The sequence below is a fragment of the Meles meles genome, chromosome 17 (genome assembly GCF_922984935.1).
Source record: "Meles meles chromosome 17, mMelMel3.1 paternal haplotype, whole genome shotgun sequence".
Taxonomy (NCBI): domain Eukaryota; kingdom Metazoa; phylum Chordata; class Mammalia; order Carnivora; family Mustelidae; genus Meles; species Meles meles.
This window is the reverse complement of record NC_060082.1, coordinates 32,036,558-32,057,653: the sequence shown is the minus strand read 5'-3', so window position 1 is coordinate 32,057,653 and position 21,096 is coordinate 32,036,558. Positions and strand designations below refer to the sequence as shown.

Here is a 21,096-nt window from a genome sequence, read left to right as displayed (position 1 = left end):
GCACAAAGAGCCCTATTGTTATTACCTGTACGTGACTGAACTTGATACGTAATTGGGTTATCACCCTGACAACAATGGCTGTTAACACTCTCTTCTTTTTAATATTTCTGGTACTAACCCATATGCTTTGGTATTTCTTTGGAAATATAAATACCAATATATATTAGTATATTAGTATTTTCTGCACTTTATTGAAAACAAATATATTCATTAATTTCCATATGACCTTCTGATTTCATAATCCTGTAGAAATGTTATAAAGAACTCATTTTATTTTCCTGTATGATTTTTCTTAATTAAATGTTTCTGTATTGCTTTTTAAGTTTCCCATAGCATCTGAATTAAGCCATTTTTTTTCTTCTCTGATTTTGTAAAGGCTTTTGCGTATTCAGACCTCTATTTTGCCTTTTTTTAATCTTCTTATATAAAACAATTTAAAAAAACCCAAAGTACATGTTTTTACAAACGTGTGTTAAGTAATGCAAGCTAAATAAATTTTTTGACGTAACATAAACCATGAAATGTTTCTTTACTTCTATTTATTTTTTATCAAAGTTGTAAAATCTACTGGTTTTGGCTTTATTTTGAAGGGATAAATGAAAGCTAATTCCCTCAATTCGAGCACAAACATTTTTTCTTTGAGCAAGTTACCTAATGAGGCTATTAGAAATTGAAGCCTGACATGCAGGAATATACAGAAAATTCTTAAAGTTATTGTATGAATATGTTTTCCTCAAACATGGTTAGTAATATAGTACTTAGAATTTTTGCAGACTATTAGATAAATGTTAAAGGTTTTAAATTTCTTTTCTCCCAGAAGCTTGTAGGAACTTTCTAAAAAAATGTAAAGGCTAACATTGAGGGAAATCTCTAAGGTAATTATCACATTATTTAATGTCTGACTTACCAATAGAAAAATTAGAGACTTTTTTTTTTTATAATTCATCAAGTCACTATGTAAGTTTATAATCTGGCATAAAGAAATCATTCCATGTTAAAATTCAGCTACATTTTATTTGTTTGGAGGGAGTTACTGTCACTTTAATAAATGAGTCAGATTAGAAATAACATTAAAATTGTCACTCAGACCATATAATACTAATCTTAATATTTTTGTGCCATCATTTAAATGTATTTCTTACAGATAAAGTAGACCTGCATCTCACTGTGAGTTTTGTAGAGCCCTAGAGAAAATTTTTGGGTTTGCTTTTTGATCAGAGTTGGCCCATGAAATATGAGGACAGATAGTTTAATTTAGAAACTAGATGAGCCAGTGTTAGAGATAGCATTCTTTTGAGAGTCAGATAGTCTAGAACTGTCTTTGTCCATCTGGAAGGTCTCCCACTTTTGTGCAGAAGTGGCCATGAGGTTACCTACAGACCACGTTAGGATTTTTTCTCAGGCAGTATAACACAGTACTGTAAAAGCCTAGACTCTGAAGCTGGACTACTTGAGTTCAAATCCAGGCTGTCGTCTTTACGGCCTCTGTAAAATGTTATAGTAGTGCCTATCCCAAAGAGTTGTTGGGAAGACTGAATCATTAAGCCATGTAAAACTGTATAGAACCATGCCTGATTCATGATTAGAACTCAGTAAATATCAACTTTTAGGAAATGGTTTTCCCTCATTTCTGGTACTAGAAATACATTTAGTCAAAGCCCCAGAGTTACCTTACAGAGCATGAAGATCTTACCATATAGAACATGAAAAGGTTCAAGGGACTGTATTCTAGTTTTTCACTGGAAACCTAGGAAAACTAATGACTAGTTGTGTGGAGTCTCTCCATCCAAGTAACGTGGCTTCTAGAGGTGTCCACAGGCTGCGAAAAGTGAAACTATGAGTAACCAAATGAACCTGTTATGGGTAGTTATTTAACAACTTAAAAATTTGGAAACTGTCTGGCAAAGGGAACGAGTTTTTCCTCTTCCTCTACTTAATAACTTTTAAACTCTTTATTCTGTCTCTTGATGTTTCTGGTTTCTGATACGTAGGTGACAGGTTTATACTTCTATTCATTATATCAGGAGCACAAATAACTCTACCATGGAAAAGTGGAACTGTACTTTTGTATACATTCAAAGACAACAGGGTGAGATGGGACCTTATTTATAGAACTTGAATTGTTATCTGATATGACAAGAGACCATTCATAGATCCATATAAATTTGTCATTTTAAACCAAATTATTAAAGTTAAAAGCATAAAACTTAGTCTGTGGCTGTTTGTAACATGAAAGTAAGTTTTATGTTGTGATTTTTTTTCCCCCTTTACATTGCCAAAGACTATTGTAGCTGATTTTTCCTCCACCACATTAATGAGTCTATTTAAATGTATCTTTAGAACAGCCAGTATCAAGGAAAACTGCATCCAGTTAAGAATCTCCCATTTTCTGTCACAATCTGCCTTTTTTTCAAAAACGATTTGAGGGGGCGCCTGGGTGGCTCAGTGGGTTAAAACCTCTGCCTTCGGCTCAGGTCATGATCCCAGGGTCCTGGGATCGAGCCTCACATCGGGCTCTCTGCTCAGCAGGGAGCCTGCTTCCTCCTCTCTCTCTCTGCCTGCCTCTCTGCCTACTTGTGATGTCTGTCTGTCAAATGGATAAATAAAATCTTTAAAAAAAAAAAAAAGGATTTGAGGTACCTCACAGTGAAAGACATGACTTGGGGCACCTGGGTGACTCAGTCCGTTAACGTCTGTCTTTGGCTCAGGTCATGATCCCAGACCAGGATCCCGGGATCGAGCCCCATGTCAGGCTCTCTGTTCAGCAGGGAGTCTGCTTCTCCCTCTCCCTCTGCTACTCCGTCCATTGTGCTCTCTCTCTCAAATATGATCTTTTAAAAAAAATTTTAAAAATAAATGAAAAAAATACATGACTTAACAAGTTATTGAAATAGAAATGGAAGTACAAATTCAGAACCAAGGATAAAAGAGAATGTAGGCACACCTAGCTTCCTGGCCCCAGAGTTGCCCTGGTTGAGCTGTTCATCTAGTTACTGCTTCCTTTCTGTCAGGGCTCAAAGGGTTGTTTCTGATTTTAAGGAGAAAATATACCAGTTCCTCAGAGAAGGCAGAGTTTTCTCCTACTGAATTATAATAGAAATATCTCGTATAAGGGTCACCTGGGTAGCTCAGTTAGTTAGGTGTCTGCCTTTGGCCCTCGTCATGGGATCAAGCCCCACATCAGGCTCTCTGCTCGACAGGTAGCCTGCTTCTCCCTCTGCCTGCTGGTCCACCTGTTTGTGATCTCTCTCTCTCTCTCTGTCAAATAAATGAATAAAATCTTTAAAAAAGAAAGAAAGAAAGAAATGTCTCTTAGAAGCTATCTGTGAGTAATGTACCAGGCAGTGTCTTTAATAGCAACTATACAGAAAATACCTATGTAATATTTGATAAAAGCCAAAAGCAAGCATTAAAGCATGGCTTTGGAAAGGTGAACCATTGTGCAGCTTCTGGTGGCCCAATTTGGTTAAAGGGTAAAGCTAAGATTATCCAAAGTTATAAAGATGAACAGAGTCTTGTCTATATAAAGATACACAGAGTCTTCCCTAAATTTTCATTTTCTTAGAGGAGTTTGATAAGGCTATGTAGCATACCTTTCAGTAATCTTCGAACATTCAGATTTTTCAATTTTCAATATTCAATACAACATTCTTTGATAAGGACTGAAAGTGATGGATTCTATGCTGCTGATTTTCCTAAGGGGAAACAAACAGCAATTCAGCTTTGACACCGTTGATTAAAGCTAAGGCATCTCACCACTGTGTTCATTGGATGAAAGTCAGACCAGCCTCTGAGAATTTGAATGAACTACCTGGGAGTCTGCGTTCTCTACTCTGTGATGGCCACCACATAACTGGTACTTCTGTTGATACCTAGTAATGCATTCGGTAATGCATCCCTCTTGATCGGAACTCAGATAATACCTCAGACTAAGTGATACCCCTCTATAGTGGTAATGCTTTGAAACTCAACCAGTTAGTGTTACTGAGAAATCATTATATATGCAGAGCTGTATTAGGCATTATGAGGAACTCAAACCAAAAGGCCAAGTTAGATAAAAGTAAGTAAGCTCTCAACAATGGGAAAAGGCCTGCAAGTTAGATAAAAGTAAGTAAGCTCTCAACAATGGGAAGTGGAAAAGGCCTGCATTAAAAATCAAATGACTTGGTTCCAGTTTGGGTTTCACCATTAATTTTTTAATTGGCTCTTGGGTTTTTTTCCTCTAAATTGAGATTGTTATGAGAGATTACAACACTTTAAAAATAAAAGGATATGGGGGGCACCTGGGTGGTTCAGTCAGTTGGGTGTCTGCCTTCAACTCAACCCAGGATCAACCCTGCATCAGGCTCCCTGTTCAGTGGGGAACCTGCTTCTCCCTCTGCTCCTTACCTATTTATGCTCTCTCTCAAATAAATAAAATCTTAAATAAATAAATAAAAGGATATGGAAGATTTTGTGAAATATGAAATGCTATATAAATATAGGATTTTTAAAAATCCAGAATGATACCTGCCATTAAGTAAGACTGATTAATACATGAATATTTAAGAGAACCATACAAAGCAAAACTATGTTCAAGATAGGTTAATAAGTTTTCACTAAAGCTGTCTCCTCTATCTTCATGATCTTAATATGGGTAGAGTCAAAAATTATGTAATATATAGAATTCAGTTATCTAGAGATAGATACAGAATTAAACACCAAATTCAGGAATTCACAGTTCTACCCAGGTTGCAATATGTGAGTACCTCACAGGTGATACCTTCAAAACTTAGTGTCCCCGTTGCCTCTGCAAAGCCAATCTTCTTTCTTTGTCGCGTACTTCTGTTAGAGGACACAATGTCCTTTCACATACCCTGATGGAAACTTCCGGTGAACAGTATTTCTTGCCTGAAATCTTAGGGCAACTTTGAGCATTCTGCTGGCATTGCTCTGTTTTTGCTCTGTTTTTGACTATTCCAAGAAAATATTGTACTGAAGTGCACCTTTAGTGACCTCTGCCTCCTGGCTTAAGTACTGACTTCCTGTTGCTCGTAGCAATAGATTGTAAACTCCTTAAACCTTTACCTTATTTAGCCTCAGTTTGACATTTCGTCCCTGTTGCTTGCTCCCAGGCATGCAGAAGTACTGGCCACTGCTTTTACACACCTCACACTTTCTTTGGCTCAGCACCTTTGTTCAGTCCATTACTCTGCTTGGAATTTTCTGTACCATTTTATGTCAAAACTGTGTTCATGCTTTGGACTTTTGGTCAGTTGCCACAACCACAAAACCATTCCCTTTTCCCTCACTCAGAAGTTACCCATTCATTCTTTCACTTAACCTGTTGGTGAGCACTTACTGTTCATATAATATCCATCTTCCAGGTCTCTCAGTTTAATAGGAGACACATAGTAAATGAAGGACAATAATGAAGTGGTAGAAAGGCTTTAATTAAAGTGTGCAAACACCTGAAACTAATATAATGTTAATGTCAGTTATACCTCAAAAAAAAAAAGTATGTGAAGGGTATGATGGAAAACAAATAGAAAATACTAAGATATGGATGGCGCCTGGATGGCTCAGTCAGTGAAGCGTCCATCTCATGATCTTAGCTCAGGTTTTGATCTCAGGGTCGTGAGTTCAAGCCTCAGCCTGCATGTGTGTGTGTGTGTGTGTATAGAGTTGTTAAGAAAGTCTCTGGAGAATGAGTAGGTGACGGGCAAGAGCGGGGGATTTCGAGGTAGTCTTTATAAGCAGAGACGCAACATACATAAAGATTCAGGGCATAAAACAGTTTGGTGAATGAACACAGAACTGAGTGCTTTATTATCATTAGAGTGTAGAGTGGGGTTGGAGGGAGGAGGGGTTTGGGGCTAAATGTGAGGCTGGAAAGGTAAGCAAGAGCCAGATGTTAGAATCCCATAATATACCATGCCAATGGTTAGACTTTCTAGAGGGCAGTGGGAAGCCATTGAAGTGCCTAACGTTGAACTGTGGTCAGCTTGGTGCTTACCGGCAGTGCTAGGGAGATTGGAAGAAACTGGAGGTAAAGCTGTCAGTTGGAAGATTATCCCTTGAGTGTAAGCAGTGGAGCCTAAGGCAAGAAGAAATACAGTCAGGAAACAGTAAGACTCGGTAGATGATTGTTGGGCCAAGGGGAAGAAGTATGAGGAAGTGTCTTGTATGAATTTCAGATTTCTGGCTTGAGAAATTGGAGGTACTGCCAAGATAGAACTGGTTTGGGGAGAAAAAATATAAGATCTCAGTTCCAGACATGTTTAATATGAGGTATTTGGAGATAGGTATGCTCAGAAGCCAGGCGGAGATATGTGAATAGAGCCCATGAAGAGGTCTGGCCTGAAGATACATATGTGTGTGTGTGTGTTCCTCAGCGTGTTGTGTTGGTGATTATTAAAGCCAGGGGAATAAATAAAGTTGTGTAGGATAAGAAGGTAGAGGGAGAAAATAGAAGAGGAAAGAAATGAACCTCGGAACACACTGACAGTAGAGGGATTGCCAGAGGAAGATAAACCTACAAAGGAAGGAAATTCAGGGAAGTGAGAGGAGAACCGGTATGGTGTGTTGGACCCAGAGGAGGAGCAGTACCCAGCAAGGCTGTGATCAGAAGCACTGGCTCTGCAGAAAGGTCGAGTACCAGTGCGAAGAGGTAAACAGGAAAGAGTTCATCAGATTTAGCAAATGGGAAATACTGCTAACCTTTGCCAAAACGATTTCAGTGAAATGATCTTGGGGGGTGGAGGAGATGAAAAAGTGATTATAGTTGGCTTAAATAAGTAGATTAAGGAAGTTGATGTAGTAAGTATCGTGGGTTTTTTCCCCCCCACCCCAAAGAAATTTGACTATAGAGCAAATACATTAGATGGGGCACTGGTTAGGAAGCGAAACTTGGCTATACTTACAGACTATGATGAAACAGTCAACAAATGAGGAGAGGTTAGAAATACGGAAAAGTAATAACAGACTGAATATTCACACATTAGACATTCACAGTCAACTGTATTTCAGGTGCTGATGTATAATGGTATATAATGTATCATCTCTTGGAAGAGATACCAGTGATAGAATTGAGAGTAGTAAGAAAAAAATATTCTTCTGATGATAAAACAGAGATGATAATGACCAGATATTGACAAGGTAGGTTGAGATACTGAGGAAAGTTTAAACCTAACAGTGTTGATTTTTCTCTGTGAAGTAGGAAGCAGGACCTAGGGGAGAAAGAATTGAGGCTGGTGCCTATGGATTAGTGAAGGTTGAGGTTAGCCATTGTGGGAAAAGGAGTTGAACGGGCAAAACATTTGGATTACAGAACAGCTTTTAAGGTCCAGCTGCAGTTGGAACCATGAATCTGGTGCCTCCGGATTATATGGAGTTGCGATCTTCTCCAGCAGTCCTTCACATCCTGGTAGAAAAGCAAAGAGAACAATTGTCAGGGTTGATACTATGAAAAGATAAAGGATTATTAATGTTGCTGCCAAAGAGGTTGTTAAAGGATTGTACTGTGAGGTCTAGCCTGGAAATGAATGACGTAAGTCCAGAAGCCAATGATTGATGAAGAGGAAAGGTATTGGAAAGGGTCTCAAATCAAAGCACAACCATATTGGGGGACAGGTGTCCTGGAAGGACAGGGACTTGTGTCCACATTTATTACGCAACACAGGACATTGTAAAGCTTAGGTTGTGCCCCCGGGAGGCAGAGACTAAAATAGAGTAAAAGTGAAGATTAAGGCCAGGTAGTCAAGAAGTTTGTTTTGGATAGAGGATCCAAGTGGGCATCAGAGTGACCAAAGATGTGGTTGTTGTACTTGGGGTGAAGAATACAGTCAGCTAGATATCCTCAGTGAATGAGGTGAAACAACTCGGAGTTAGGCAGATGGAAGGAGAAGAGGAAAGTAATGATTGTCTCTTCCGGGCGGCCATCTACAGTCTTTTTGCCTCTAACTATCTCACAAATACCTCTTGAGATACCTATCACTTTGTAGTTATAAGAGAATTAGTTAATATGGTTTCCTCAGTCTCACATTTGTCAGTCTTTCTTCCCCCACTAGATTGTCAGTGGCACAAAGGCAGGTATCATGTGTATTTCATTTATTGCTTTATCTGTACTACTTAATAAAGTATCTGGTGCATAATAAATGCTCAATAAGATTTTACTGAATGAATGAATAAATGGAGAAGGGAGAGGCAGAAAGGAAAGAAGGGTCAGACTGCCAGGAAGGAGAATGAGTCAATCTCTCACTTCTTTCCTAGACAATAGGCCTTCCTGTCTGGGCTGGTTCTTCACTGTGATTTACCCTCAGCGTCCTCAGATGCCAGCATAATGCTCTATTCTAGATGAGTGAGGATCACTACTCAAGCATCTTTTAATTTTATAGGATCTTGTTTCCGTATTTTATCAACTTGTTTATTAGGTAACAATTTAGGGAAAAAATGATCAACAGATTATTTGATTCATAAATATACTGAGGTATACCTGTTTTATATTGTATATGATTTTGTACTACGTGACTTGTTAGAAACTTCTTCGGACAAGATAAATCTTGATGACACAATGAACTACTCTTCAGATGGAAATCAGTCCACGTGAGAAAGTTGAAGAGCAAATGCAGTATTGGCCTGGCTCTGTCTGCCGTAGCGTTTCTGAGTCTCCTGTCAGCCCTTAGGAAGGCTGTCCCAAAGGCGGGGGTTCAACGTGGTGGTTCAGCCGCTGTCCTCACTCCCTCTCCATTTACTGTGTTGTTGACTTCTCCTCCTCTTGATTACATCTGGTTCTCATCTTCGGCTTTGGGGAGCCAGAGAGTCTTTGTCCTCATCAATTAAATTTATATCCATCTATCTTTAATCTTGGGGACTTTCTCCTCCGGGCTGGAGAACTAGAGGACCATTTGCTACAGCAGGTTGGAAGTATCACCCCATTCTGGCCTATCAGGCTGGGAAGAGGCGGCTTCTGGACTGGTTTGAAGGATGTGGTAGTTTTATTCAGTCAAAAATTGCCATTACATCTACGTGTATTCTGGTTAAATGGAATGAATTTTTGTACTACCGTTATCTTTTTCTGTCATCTTTCCTGCTGCTTTTGTCATTTTTATCTCTAAACAAAATGTCTTGACAACTAGGTAACCTCTTAGAACACATTATCTTTTAAATACAAGTATCATTATAAATGTTTTTCCTGCTGCTTTCTGTACTGTGTATAATTGGATGTATTTGTTTTAATTTTAATGGATAAAATGCCAGCCTCTTTCTGATTTAAATTTCTCTCAGATCGCCATGATAAAATGCCTTGTGGATTTGCTGTACCCCTTGAGGATTTTCAATGCTATTGTCTGCTGCATTACAAGGAATATAAATTGAAATTCTCAGACCCTCTCAGTGGATGTAATATTATCATTAATATTTACTGCATGCTAATAACTGGCCAGAAAGAATTAGTGCAAGTTTTCAAAATATCTAAGTTATTCCTCAAGACATACTTAAAAAGCCAAAGAATCTGGCTCTTCCTCTTCATTTGGCTTATCAGCTGTGAGAGATCACACACACAGTGCTACGAAGGCACCTAGTGTCATCAACTGATGCAATTGCAATGGAGAGTGAAATCCCATATACTTCGACTCACTGGCTCTAGGACCAGACCGAAGGATATTTTTCTCCCCATGCATTGAGGTGTGCTTATTTTCTGTAACGTAAATAAGTCAGTGAACTTCAGCTCTCTGTAAAGTGACGATGCTGATACTGCTTCATGCAGTTGAGGGTTGGGACTGGGATACAAATAAATTCATAATTTACCTCGCTTGTAATTTATTATTCTTAGTTTAGAAGAGGACTTTTTCTTTAATAGGAGACTAATAAAAACATTTTATATTTATATAAAATGATTTATGATAAGTGCATATGATAGCCATCTACCCTATGCCTCATATAAACTTAGATCTGTAGATACATGGTATATAATTATAAAAATTTAAATTTAATATCAAGGCTAATGTAATACATTCTAGATTAAATAAATGTGTAGATATCTACAGTTAATTTGGAGCCTTAGTGATAAAAACCTGTTGTCCTTTATGACTATTGTCTTCTGATAAGCTTTTTTTTTTTTAAGATTTTATTTATTTATTTGAAAGAGAGAGATCACAAGGAGACAGAGAGGCAGGCAGAGGGTGGGGGGGGTGGGAAAGCAGGTTCCCTGCTGAGCAGAGAGCCGGATGCGGGACTCGATCCCAGGACCCTGAGACCATGACCTGAGCTGAAGGCAGAGGCTTGACCCACTGAGCCACCCAGGATAAACTTCTTTGAAAAATAGTAAAATTTTAAAGCCTCTGAGTACAGACAGAACTTTTTGCTTGACCTTAACACTCACCAATGATTATACATACTTCTTAGACTTCAACTAATTATAAAATCATTGATAGCAGTCATATATATTCTTTTTTTTTTTTTAGGTTTTTTCATTCTCATTCCAGTATAGTTAACGTACAGTGTTACATTAGTTCAGGTGTACAGTACAGTGATTCAGCAATTCCCTGTGTTACTTAGTGCTCATCATAAATGAGCTTTAATCTCCTTCACTGATTTTGCCCATTCCCCCACCAACCTCCCGATCAGTATTCTCTGTAGTTTAACAGTTTGTTTCTTGGTTTGTCTTTTTTTTTTTTTTCCTTTGCTCATTTGTTTTGATTCCCAAATTCCACATATGACTAGTCAGAAAATGTACTTCCTTGTAAATCTATATCTAGCCAGACTATTTTCAATAATTAACTGAAATGGTTATTTATTTATTTATTTAAAGATTTTATTCATTTGCCCCAGGGACAGCACAAGCAGGGGGAATGGCAGGCAGAGGGAGAGGGAGAAGCAGGCCCCGACTTGGGGCTCGATCCCAGGACCCCAGGATCATGACCTGAGCCGAAGACTGACGCTCAACCATCTGAGCCCCCCGGGCACCCCTGAAATGGTATTTTAAAGTGTCTTTTATTTTCTTCCTCTGTAGCTACGACAGTTAGTGAATATGTGCATCAGTCCAGATCCAGAGAAGCGACCAGACATCACCTACGTTTATGATGTAGCCAAGAGGATGCACGCATGCACCGCTAGCAGCTAAATACGTGGAAGATCATGAAGAATACAACCAAAATAATTTAAAGTATTTTTGTGCAAATCATACCTCCCCGTTTTCGTCTGGGTGTTAAGATGAGTCTTTCAGAGCTAATGTGCTTTGAATCCTTAACCAGTTTTCATATAAGCTTCATTTTGTACCAGCTTAAGTTACCTTCTTGCAAACCCCAAATGACTTTGGATCGTCAGGTTGCATGTTAGGAGAGTAAATGAAACTTAATGGTTTTTAATGGCTAAAGCTTTTAAGAATTATTTAGTTGTTGTTGTTTTGTTTTGTTTTCCTTTTTGCTGATGAATTGTGTTCAGATAGACTCTCAGTGCCAAATGTTGAAGGTGCAGCTTGGCACTCATCAAGATAGACTTGGAACCTGAGGAAGAGTATCTGAGCACACGACTTGTTTGCTTTTTTGTCATTTATGGACATTGGAGATTAACACAATTGTGAACTTTTGTGATTATTTTATTCTTAAAAGTTTGAAGTATGTGTTTTAGTTCTTAGCATTGTAGCTTTCAAATATAATTCTTAAGATAAATGTAGACATAAACTGTTTGAGAAACACTTAAAATTCTTAGCTTATACATTCAAAGGGCAACTCTTAAATGTGAAAAAATTGGGGGACAAAATGTGAGTCAGACACTGAAGAGCTCTTTGCTTTATTTTGTTTTAATCTCTCTGATAGTCTTTTTGCATTAAAATGGTATAAATGAATCCATTTTAAACGTGGTTAAGGATTTGTTTGGCTGGTGTGATAGTAATTTTGAAAGTTGCACATTGCCTGAGGCTTTTTTTGTGTTTTTATTATTGTTTGTACATTTGAAAAATCTTTGAATAATCTTGCAGTACTATATTTCAAGTTCTTTATAAATTTAAATTCTCACTTCATAATTGTACACTATAGTGTAAGCATGTGTTTTTACACATAGATTTTATTGAAGTTCTGATTGGTCCCCTTCAGAAATTTTTTTGTATTCTTCAAGTTACTTTTTTATTTATATTGTATGTGCATCTTACCCATTATGTTTCAGATTTTCTGAGAACATAATACCCTTTAAAAAATATTTGGTATACCAATACTTTTCCTGGATTAAAAACTTTTTTTTTAACTTTTATAAAATTGGGCCACCCTGTATGCGTGTATTTTGTCAGAGAGGAAGAAAGGATGTGTGTTGCATTGTACCTGTGAATGTTGATACAGTTTCAGTTCATTTGACAAGGTTGTAATTTTAGAATATGTTTAAAGTAATGAAAACTGGCCATTACCACAGCCAGAATTTTTGTGAGATTAACATTTCTGTTGAGAAGCTTTTAAGCCAAGTACTGTATTCATGCATGAAGATGACAGAGATGGTAACGCTTCATTTTGTTTAAGGACATGGGCAGAGTTTAGTAAATGCTGTTGTGGAGATGAGTTTTCCCTGAGTGCCTTCATGTTAGTGGTGACCCGTTCGTCACAGAATTGTGAAAGCCAAAAGGCCAAGTGGCAGTCACCGTTCAAAGACACCAGGCCACCCTGGAACCCTGGGATGGATAATCCTCCCAACATGGAAACCTCGTGTTTAGAGTGTACCTACCTTTAGCCGATGTAACCGCTTGTTTTGTCTTCTCATATAAGTATTTTTCTTAGTCGTTTGAATACTTTCAAGTCATTTGTAAACTTTAAAAATGGTTTATAAAGGGCAAAAGCATAACCCCCCCCCAAATGTAATCAGTTGTGGTATCTGAAGGGTAATTTTATCTTGGGATAGACAGAGGACGCCCGGGTGGTCCTTTAAATGAGGGCCAGATACATCATTTTTACCAGATTCCAGTTACCTACAGCTTTTACACTGAGCATCACAGACTTTCTCCAGAAGGATGAGTAAGTAGGTTATTTCTGTTGACCATTAGTGTCATGTTCATTTTATTATAATATAATTGAGAGGAAATTGTTCTGAGGTTGGAACAGATAATCTCCTTTTTCTTACAATCTTTAGAAAAATACATGAACCTAAAATTCATTTGTGTAACCTCTCCCAGTGACTTTTAAGCAAAAATTTAAGCTTTTCTTTTCAGTGACTCTCTTTGTTAGAAGGAAATAGCTGGGAAGAATTTAATGATCAGGGAAATCCATTATTATTTTCTAAAAGTGGAAACTTTTTGTTTTCGATATTGTATCTTTTTCCTATCTTAGTGTTCATATTTTTTTCCTGAAGAAACAACTATGTAAACAACAGGTTTTAATTTTGAATGAGATCGTTTCAAAGAATTATGAAGATGATTAGAAGTTTTAATTTTTATAATCACCTATGAAATATTCTCTTTATATTTCTGTTTATAAGTAAATTTTGTACTAAGTAAAACATATGAATTGAATTGGGAAACAGTAAAATGAAAGGTACATCTGATTCTAAACTTTATTTAGACTTTGGTACCGGTTCCCCAGAGGAAAATGTGGGGTAACTGTTTTTATATGCTGAGGTTTAGGAATGGTGGGTGAAGTGTATCCCTGTATAAATAAAAGTGCTCAACAATGTGCAATGCTTGTAAATTTAGTAAGATGTTACAGCCATTTCATGAATGCTTTACCATTTTACATAGTACCCTATTACAAAACACCTTTCTTGTATCAATATACTTCAGGTGTTGCTGTTAACATTTACATGATATTTATTTTAACCAAAATGTTATTCATATTAAATGTTTTTTCTTTAAAATGAATGTATTATGTTTATAACCCACAAATGCGTAATTATCCTATGCCTCATATTTCAATAGTACTGTAATATGGACTTTTTTTGTGAAATACTTTTATTTTGTTATGCTTCAAATACACATACTAAAAAGATTCTGTTGTTAGCTTTGGAAATTGTATAATATCCTAATATAAATAAAAACAAAATTAAAAAATGGGTACAATAAAATTTTTATGTATCTGTGATTTTTTTTTTTCCCACTAAAGTCTGCCATTGTTTATTTCACTTAACCTACAGAAGAAACAGCTCTTGTTCATTTCCATGATGTTACCATTTTGGGAGAAGCCTAAGAATTGAAACAGTTGAGGGTGCTAATGGAGCTCTGACAGACACTAAGAAGTAGTTTAATAAATATGCATTAAACTAAGGTACATCTCCACATGTTCCTACTCTCTTAGTACATCATTTTCTGTCTTTTTTTTTTTTTTTAAGATTTTTATTTATTTATTTCTCAGAGGAAGAGAGAGGACAAGCAAGGGGAGGGAAAGAGGGAGAGGGAGAAGAGGACAGAGCAGACTCCCTGCTGGATCCCAGGACCCTGGGATCATGACCTGAGCCGAAGGTCACCCAGGCATCCTATTTTCTGTCTTTGAATAAGAAAAGGAACTTTTCCTAGGGTCCTGGGATCCAGTCCTGCATCGAAATCCTTGCTCACAGGGAGTCTGCTTTCACAGACCTGTACCCCTGAAGCAAATAATACATTATATATTAAATAAATAAATAATAAAAAGGAAGGAAGTAAATAAAAGGAGTTAGAAGGTGAAAAAAAGTTTTCCCAGATTATAAAGTTATGAGTCCAAAATTCAGGTAACCTGTTCCATTCCTGTCACCGTAATATGCTGCTAGCAATCTTAGAAATAGTTCGAATGTTCTTTTCACATAAAAAAGTGAAGATTACTTTCTGCATCTAGAAATGCTGAGGCCAAAAGAGCTTCATGGGGTAAAATCATCCAGGCTGATGGTAGGATGATGGCTTGGCTCTCACATCTGGATCACATTACAAATAGACTGTGGTGAAGAAGAGCTAATTTTGTAACCTGCGATTTAGTCTATGTGTGTATGTGCGCGCACACACACGTAATTGTATAGTAATAGTAAATTTTAGCCACAAGAGAGTGACTAGTTACAAATTTTATTTCAAAAGTATATTTGTTAATTAGAAAAGTCAGTACTGGGTGTTTATGTTTAATGTATTATTAATTGGTACAGCTATATTTACCGCCGAATTGGTACAAAAGAATGACAACTCCAATGAAACCCTTAATCAGAAAACTTCTGTGGAGTTGTTACATTATCTGTTTTTAATTACGTGTAGGTCTCTAATACAATTAATGACAAACTAAAACAGACTCATCAGATTAATTATCAGAGAAAGATGCAAAAGTTCACAATGTGTATTTTGTCTTTGAGAGGTTTATTTGAAGGAGTCTCTTTCTGGTTTTCTTACCCATCTCTTGTTCATTTGGGTCTCTAAATCTAATTTTTTTTTAAATTTCTTTATTTATTTTTATTTATTTATTTGACAGAGAGAGACCACAAGTAGATAGAGAGGCAGGCAGAGAGAGAGAGAGAGGGAAGCAGGCTTGCCGCTGAGCAGAGAGCCCGATGTGGGACTCGATCCCAGGACCCTGAGATCATGACCTGAGCCGAAGGCAGTGGCTTAACCCACTGAGCCATCCAGGTGCCCCTCTAAATCTAATTTTAAACCTTAGGAGAGGGACGCCTGGGTGGCTCAGTTGGTTGGGTGTCTGCCTTCGGCTCTGGTCATGATCCTGGGGGCCTGGGATCGAGTCCCGTGTTGGGCTCCTTGCTCAGTGGGGAGCCTGCTTCTCCCTCTGCCTGTTGTTCTCCCTGCTTGTGTGTGCCCTCTCTCTCTAACAAGTAAATAAATAAAATCTTTAAAAACAAAAACAAACCCAAAAACAAAGCCCTAGGAGATTAAAAAATAAAAAAAAAAGTAAAAAGAAATTTTAAAGTTAGGTTTTGTGACCAGGTTTTTTTTTTTTAAAGTAATTTATTTTCACCATGTTACAATGCATAAAGATAATCTTTCCACTTCTTTCTAGAAGCATGATCCTACAGATGCATTATTTCTTTAGCCCTGACTTTTTCTAGTTGAAAGAGGGAGTGTAAATTCCTAAGTCTACAAGAGACTTAACGTCCCTTTTATAAAGGACTGCGTGTGATACCCAGTACCAAGTGGGTGCTTGTTCCACAGAGCTGTTACAGTGTAGTGTTGTGGAAAAGAACACACGTACGTCTTCTCTGGCTAGAGCGCCATCTATTTTTGCTTTGTTCTCTCCATTTGAGTACCACTGCAATGGTTTCTTAAAGACCCTGAGCTCTTTCTCACCTGAGGGCAAATACAGCTTGAATAGCTCTCCTGTTTGGGGGAAAAGAACCAAAAAACTCTACCAAACTTTCATGGCTGACATTAAATGTAGTTTTTCAGGAGCCACCCAGACCACATCCTGTACTTCTCCTTTCGGCACTTACCCAACTGTTTGTGGCCAAATGATTCCTTGTGTGATTGTTTACTTTCAGTCTCCCCACTAGAGCCTCAACTCTAGGTGGACGGGTACTTCCTGTGTTGTTCTGTGTGATACTCAACACCTAACACAATCCTCTTGACAGTCACTCAGCTTATTTTTGTTGAATAAATAAATGAACATTTTGATGCTGTAGGTGGAGCCGAGCACTTCAGGGGGATACTATGCAGAGATGCAAAACCAGCAGAAATCGGGAGAGGCGAGGGCAAGTAAGGGGATGAGAGAAGCAAACACAAGCTAAACTAGAAGAAAAATTTTAAGTTACAAGTTGCCATAAATGACAAAGAAGTTGAAGATAATAGGGATTGACAGCCGGCTCCTGGACTTCCCGAGAATGTCACAGTAATACAGGTTCAGTAGAAGACTGGAGTGGAAAACAAACCCAGGTAAAAATAGGAATGATGGTGGCAGGTGAAGGAAAAATAGACTGTAACCAGAAGGAGGCATAGCTCACGTTTTAAGGTAAAGTGAACTTAAAGTGGTTTGAAGGTTTGGAGAGGTAGCGTGTAGAGGAGAAATTGAAGATACCGGACAGGGAGTACAGAGGTGATTAGAAAGAAAGAGGTCCACAGAAAGGATTTATCCACTGAGCCTGCAAGTGTTTATCATGGATCCTCATAGATCCTGTATTAGTCTTGAGCAAAATTTTTCTTTCTTTTCATGGATTTAAAGTCAAGTTGGGTAGAAACACATCTACAGAAATAGAAATATATAAATGCAAATTGTTACGGGTGCTATGGAGGAAAAGAGACACTGAGGAGGGGACATTGAAGTAAAATGACCTAAAGGATGAAAAAGGAGTCAGCCAAAGAACAAACAAGAGAAAGAGCCTGCTGGCCTGTGGGAAGTTAGCCGGGCCCTCTGGGAAGCAACAGAGGAGAGTGGGTGGGTTGGGATGGAGTAATGCAAGGTAGATTTAGAGTTGTGTATTTTCTCTATATTTGCAATAATCAGTAATATAAGGGTAATAATAAGTAATAGTAAAGTAATAGTAATATAAAAATTCATAATAGGGATTATAAAATTGTTGGAAATAATTGAGCGAGAAACATGTAGAACTGCTATGAAGGAAATTATACACTCTTGTTGAAGAACCCAAAGCAAATACTGAACAAATAGAAAAAGAGTCTGTGTTCCAGATGGGAAACTTCATATGAAAATCAAATACTCTATAATATTAGTAAGGTAGTGTCTATCTGAATCTCACCTTTTTTTTGGAGTCGGGTAAAATGACGTCAAAGTTCATATGGAAAAATAAATCTATAAAAATAGCTAAGAACTTTTTTTTTTAAAAGTCATCTGCTCTTGACTTATCATGTGCTTAAAACTTACCATAAAGGTGCTTAAATTAAGCAGTGGTGGCATTGGCAGAGGAACAAGGGCACGGAATGGTGGAACAAAATAAGAAGGTCAAATACACAAAGCAGTATTATGGGAACTTGATATATGAAGGAGGAGAGTTTGGTTAAGTGACCCACTCTGAATTTCAGCTCGGGTCACGATCTCAGGGTCCTGGGATGCCGCCCTGCATCGGGCTCCGTGCTCAGGGTGCAGTCTGCTTGAGATTCTCTCTCTCTCTTTCTCTAAAATAAATATATCTTTAAAAACAAACTATAGGGTGTATGTGTTTGTATGTGATCATTTGAATATGGAGAAAGGTGAAGGACACAAACTAAGCTAACTTCAGTTACCATATGAGTGTGGGTGACAAAGATAGTTAAGTTCTTATACCTCTATATTTTTCTTTTGTTCAGTACAAAAGCATGGACATTTTTCCTACTTAAAATAACTTTTACTTCTATGTTGAGTCTATGCCTCTTTTTTTAACTTTCAATTTGCAAATAATTTCAAACTTACAAAAAAAATATTGCAAGGTTAGTACAAAGAACTCCTTTAGAATTCTTCACCCAGATTTCTCAGATGTTAATATTTTGCCACATTTGCTTTATTTTTCTTTTTAAATCCCTATACCTGTATAGATTTTTTTCTGAACCAACTGAAATTAAGTTGCAAACATGATGCTTATTACCCCTAAATATTTGTCGCTTTCCTTAAAAAGACCGTCTCCTACATAATCACAGTACAACCATAATAATCAGGAAAGCAGTATCATTACTATTATCTAACCTATGAATCACATGCAAACTTCAAACAATTGCTCTTTACAGCAAAAACCGTTTTTAAAAATTTTCATCCAGGATCTAAGCAGTGAGTGTTGCTAGTCGTAGACCTCTCTAGTCACCTTCAGCGGAGAACAGTTCCTCAGTCTGTTCTTTATCTTTTGTGAACTTGACATTTGTTTTTTTTGTTTGTTTGTTTTTAGATTTTATTTATTTATTTGACAGAGAGAGATAGAGCGAGAGAGGGAACACAAGTAGGGGGAGTGGGAGAGGGAGAAGCAGACTTCCAGCCAAACAGGGAGCCCGATGTGGGGCTCGATCCCAGGACCCGGGACCATGTCCTGAGCCGAAGGTAGACGCTTAATGACTGAGTCACCCAGGTGCCTGAACTTGACATTTGTTAAAGGTACAAACCAGTTATTTTGTTGAATGACCTTTAATTCAGGTTTGCCTGATGTTTCCTCATGAAATGGATTATTACTGAAACAAAGCCAAGTTTATCTGCATACAACATACCAGGAAGCAATAATGTCAATTTGCCCATTACTGTTGGTGCAAACTTTGATCACTTAAGTTGGTGACCTTAATTATGACATTATTGTTTTTTGCTTTGTGTTTAATAGTATGTAGTAGACAGATACTTCGAGAATATGTAAATACCACGTTTTTCAACAAACTTTTGCCCACTAATTTTAGCATCCACTGATTATTCTTGCCTGTGTTATTACTTTGATGATTGCCAGATGATGACTTTCCCATTTTGTCATTCCTTCTACATTTATTAGTCGACATGCTACTGTAAGGAGTAACTTTTCCTCCAAATTATTTTTGTGTTCCATTATCAAATTTTAACTCTTATCTGAAAGAAAAGAAACCTGGCTCACACTACCAATGTTTGCTCATTGCCACTCTCTGAAACCAGTTTCTGATCTCACCAACTGCCGCCTCGGCGCAGACTGCCTCCATGGTCCCGGGTTCCGTTACTGCCACCACTTCCTCTGTTCCTGCTGAAAACATCACCTGCGTGAAACTGGTTATCTCAGTAATGACAGCAGTAGAAAACAGTCTGAGAGTTTATGAGGCTGGAACTAAAAGTGTCCAGCACAGAAGTCTTTTTCAGAGTCCTTTTCTCCTTGCTGTCGGCCACCATTCAGTGAAAGTCCAGAGAGCTGGCTACACTAAGGGGTGGGTCGCTTTGATTTGCAAGGGATTTGGCTGAAAGGAATTCTTCATTGAAATACTGGAGTTTGAGGGCTCAGGAAGGACTGTGACTGGTCCAAGGGAAGCATGAGGGAATGGGGGACAGGGAAGGGGCTGGAAAGGACACAGAATAAATGTCTCTGCAGTTTTGCCTAAAGCTGGGGTGAAGTACCTGGCAGAGAGGCACTTACTACTTTTTCAATAAATAAATGGATTAATGCATGACATATTGAAAGCGTCTGCCAATCAAATTTGCCTGGTTAACAATGCAGAAGGAATGTATGTTGTTGGCTAATGTTTGTATTTTTCTTTATCATTTACTTCTGTATCCTCAACAGCCTGAAAGGCATGTTCGAATACCTCAAGCATCGTGTATGTGTTTGAAGCTCTGGGCTATTTAAACAATGTATTTTTAATTTTTTAAATTTTATTTCTCACTTTTTAAAAGATTTATTTATTTATTTGAGAGAGAGAGAGTGCGTATGTTGGTTAGCAAGGGGTGGGGCAGAGGGAAAGATGGGGAGAAGTAGACTCCTGGCCGGGTGTGGAGCCTGACTTGGGACTTGGTCTCACGACCCTGAGATCATGTTGGGAGATGCAGTCAGAGTCGGAAGCTTAACTGACTGAGCCACGCAGGCAAACTATAATGCGTTTTTTAACAAAAATGAAGTAAATTGAGTAATCAGGAGACATTTCTCCATTTTAATGGTTGCATGAGTCCTGGATCCAGGAAAATAAAATTCATTTCTTATATACCTTGCTCTTACCAAGTATTAAAAATGAGGCTGAAATCAAATCTTTGTTTTACTCAGTCTTTCCTGTCATTCCTGACCATTGGCATATACTCTGTTAACACACCGTGTTTCTCTCTTATAGCACGTGCCACTCTTATAATGAAATACTCTGCCATTATTTTGTGTCTGCTTTTCATGCAAAGTTAGAAGCTCCCTAATTAGGTGAGGCAATGTCTATCATAATTACCGCTACATCCTCAGTGCTTAGCAAAGCACCTTGAACATAGTACGGACCCAACAAATACTCGTGGGATAGATATTTACATACATGAATTCATTTGTACATATATTTTTTAATATTCCCACAAGTTTGGTGTCATTGCCCCCATTTAGCAGTTGAGAAAACTGAGGCCCAGAGAAGATAAAGCATTTTCCCAAGGTCACTGAGTCAGATCTTATTTTCGTTCTTCTGCTCAAAGTCTCATGCTGTTATGTTGACTACAGAGGGATCTTCTGAGAAAATCCAGAGTTGCATGAAAGAGCTAAAATATAGATGAGTAAGACATTTGCTTTATTCTTTATTGTTCTTTTCTTATTTGGGTCCGGCCGGGAGGGAGGAAAGCCTGCTCACATATGTGTGTTGGA

At 37.8% G+C, this 21,096-nt stretch overlaps 1 protein-coding gene across 2 annotated transcripts in view; it reads left to right on the top strand.

The window, feature by feature from the left end:
* NEK7 (NIMA related kinase 7) overlaps positions 1 to 13,473 on the top strand; it is a 156,618-nt gene extending 143,145 nt beyond the window's left edge. For both annotated transcript variants that reach the window (XM_045982741.1, XM_045982740.1), the window contains one exon: positions 10,991 to 13,473. In XM_045982741.1, coding sequence (XP_045838697.1) covers positions 10,991 to 11,101 — 111 coding nt within the window. In that variant the 3' untranslated portion in view covers positions 11,102 to 13,473. The remainder of the gene's footprint in view (positions 1 to 10,990) is intronic.
* The last annotated feature ends 7,623 nt before the right edge of the window (positions 13,474 to 21,096 follow it).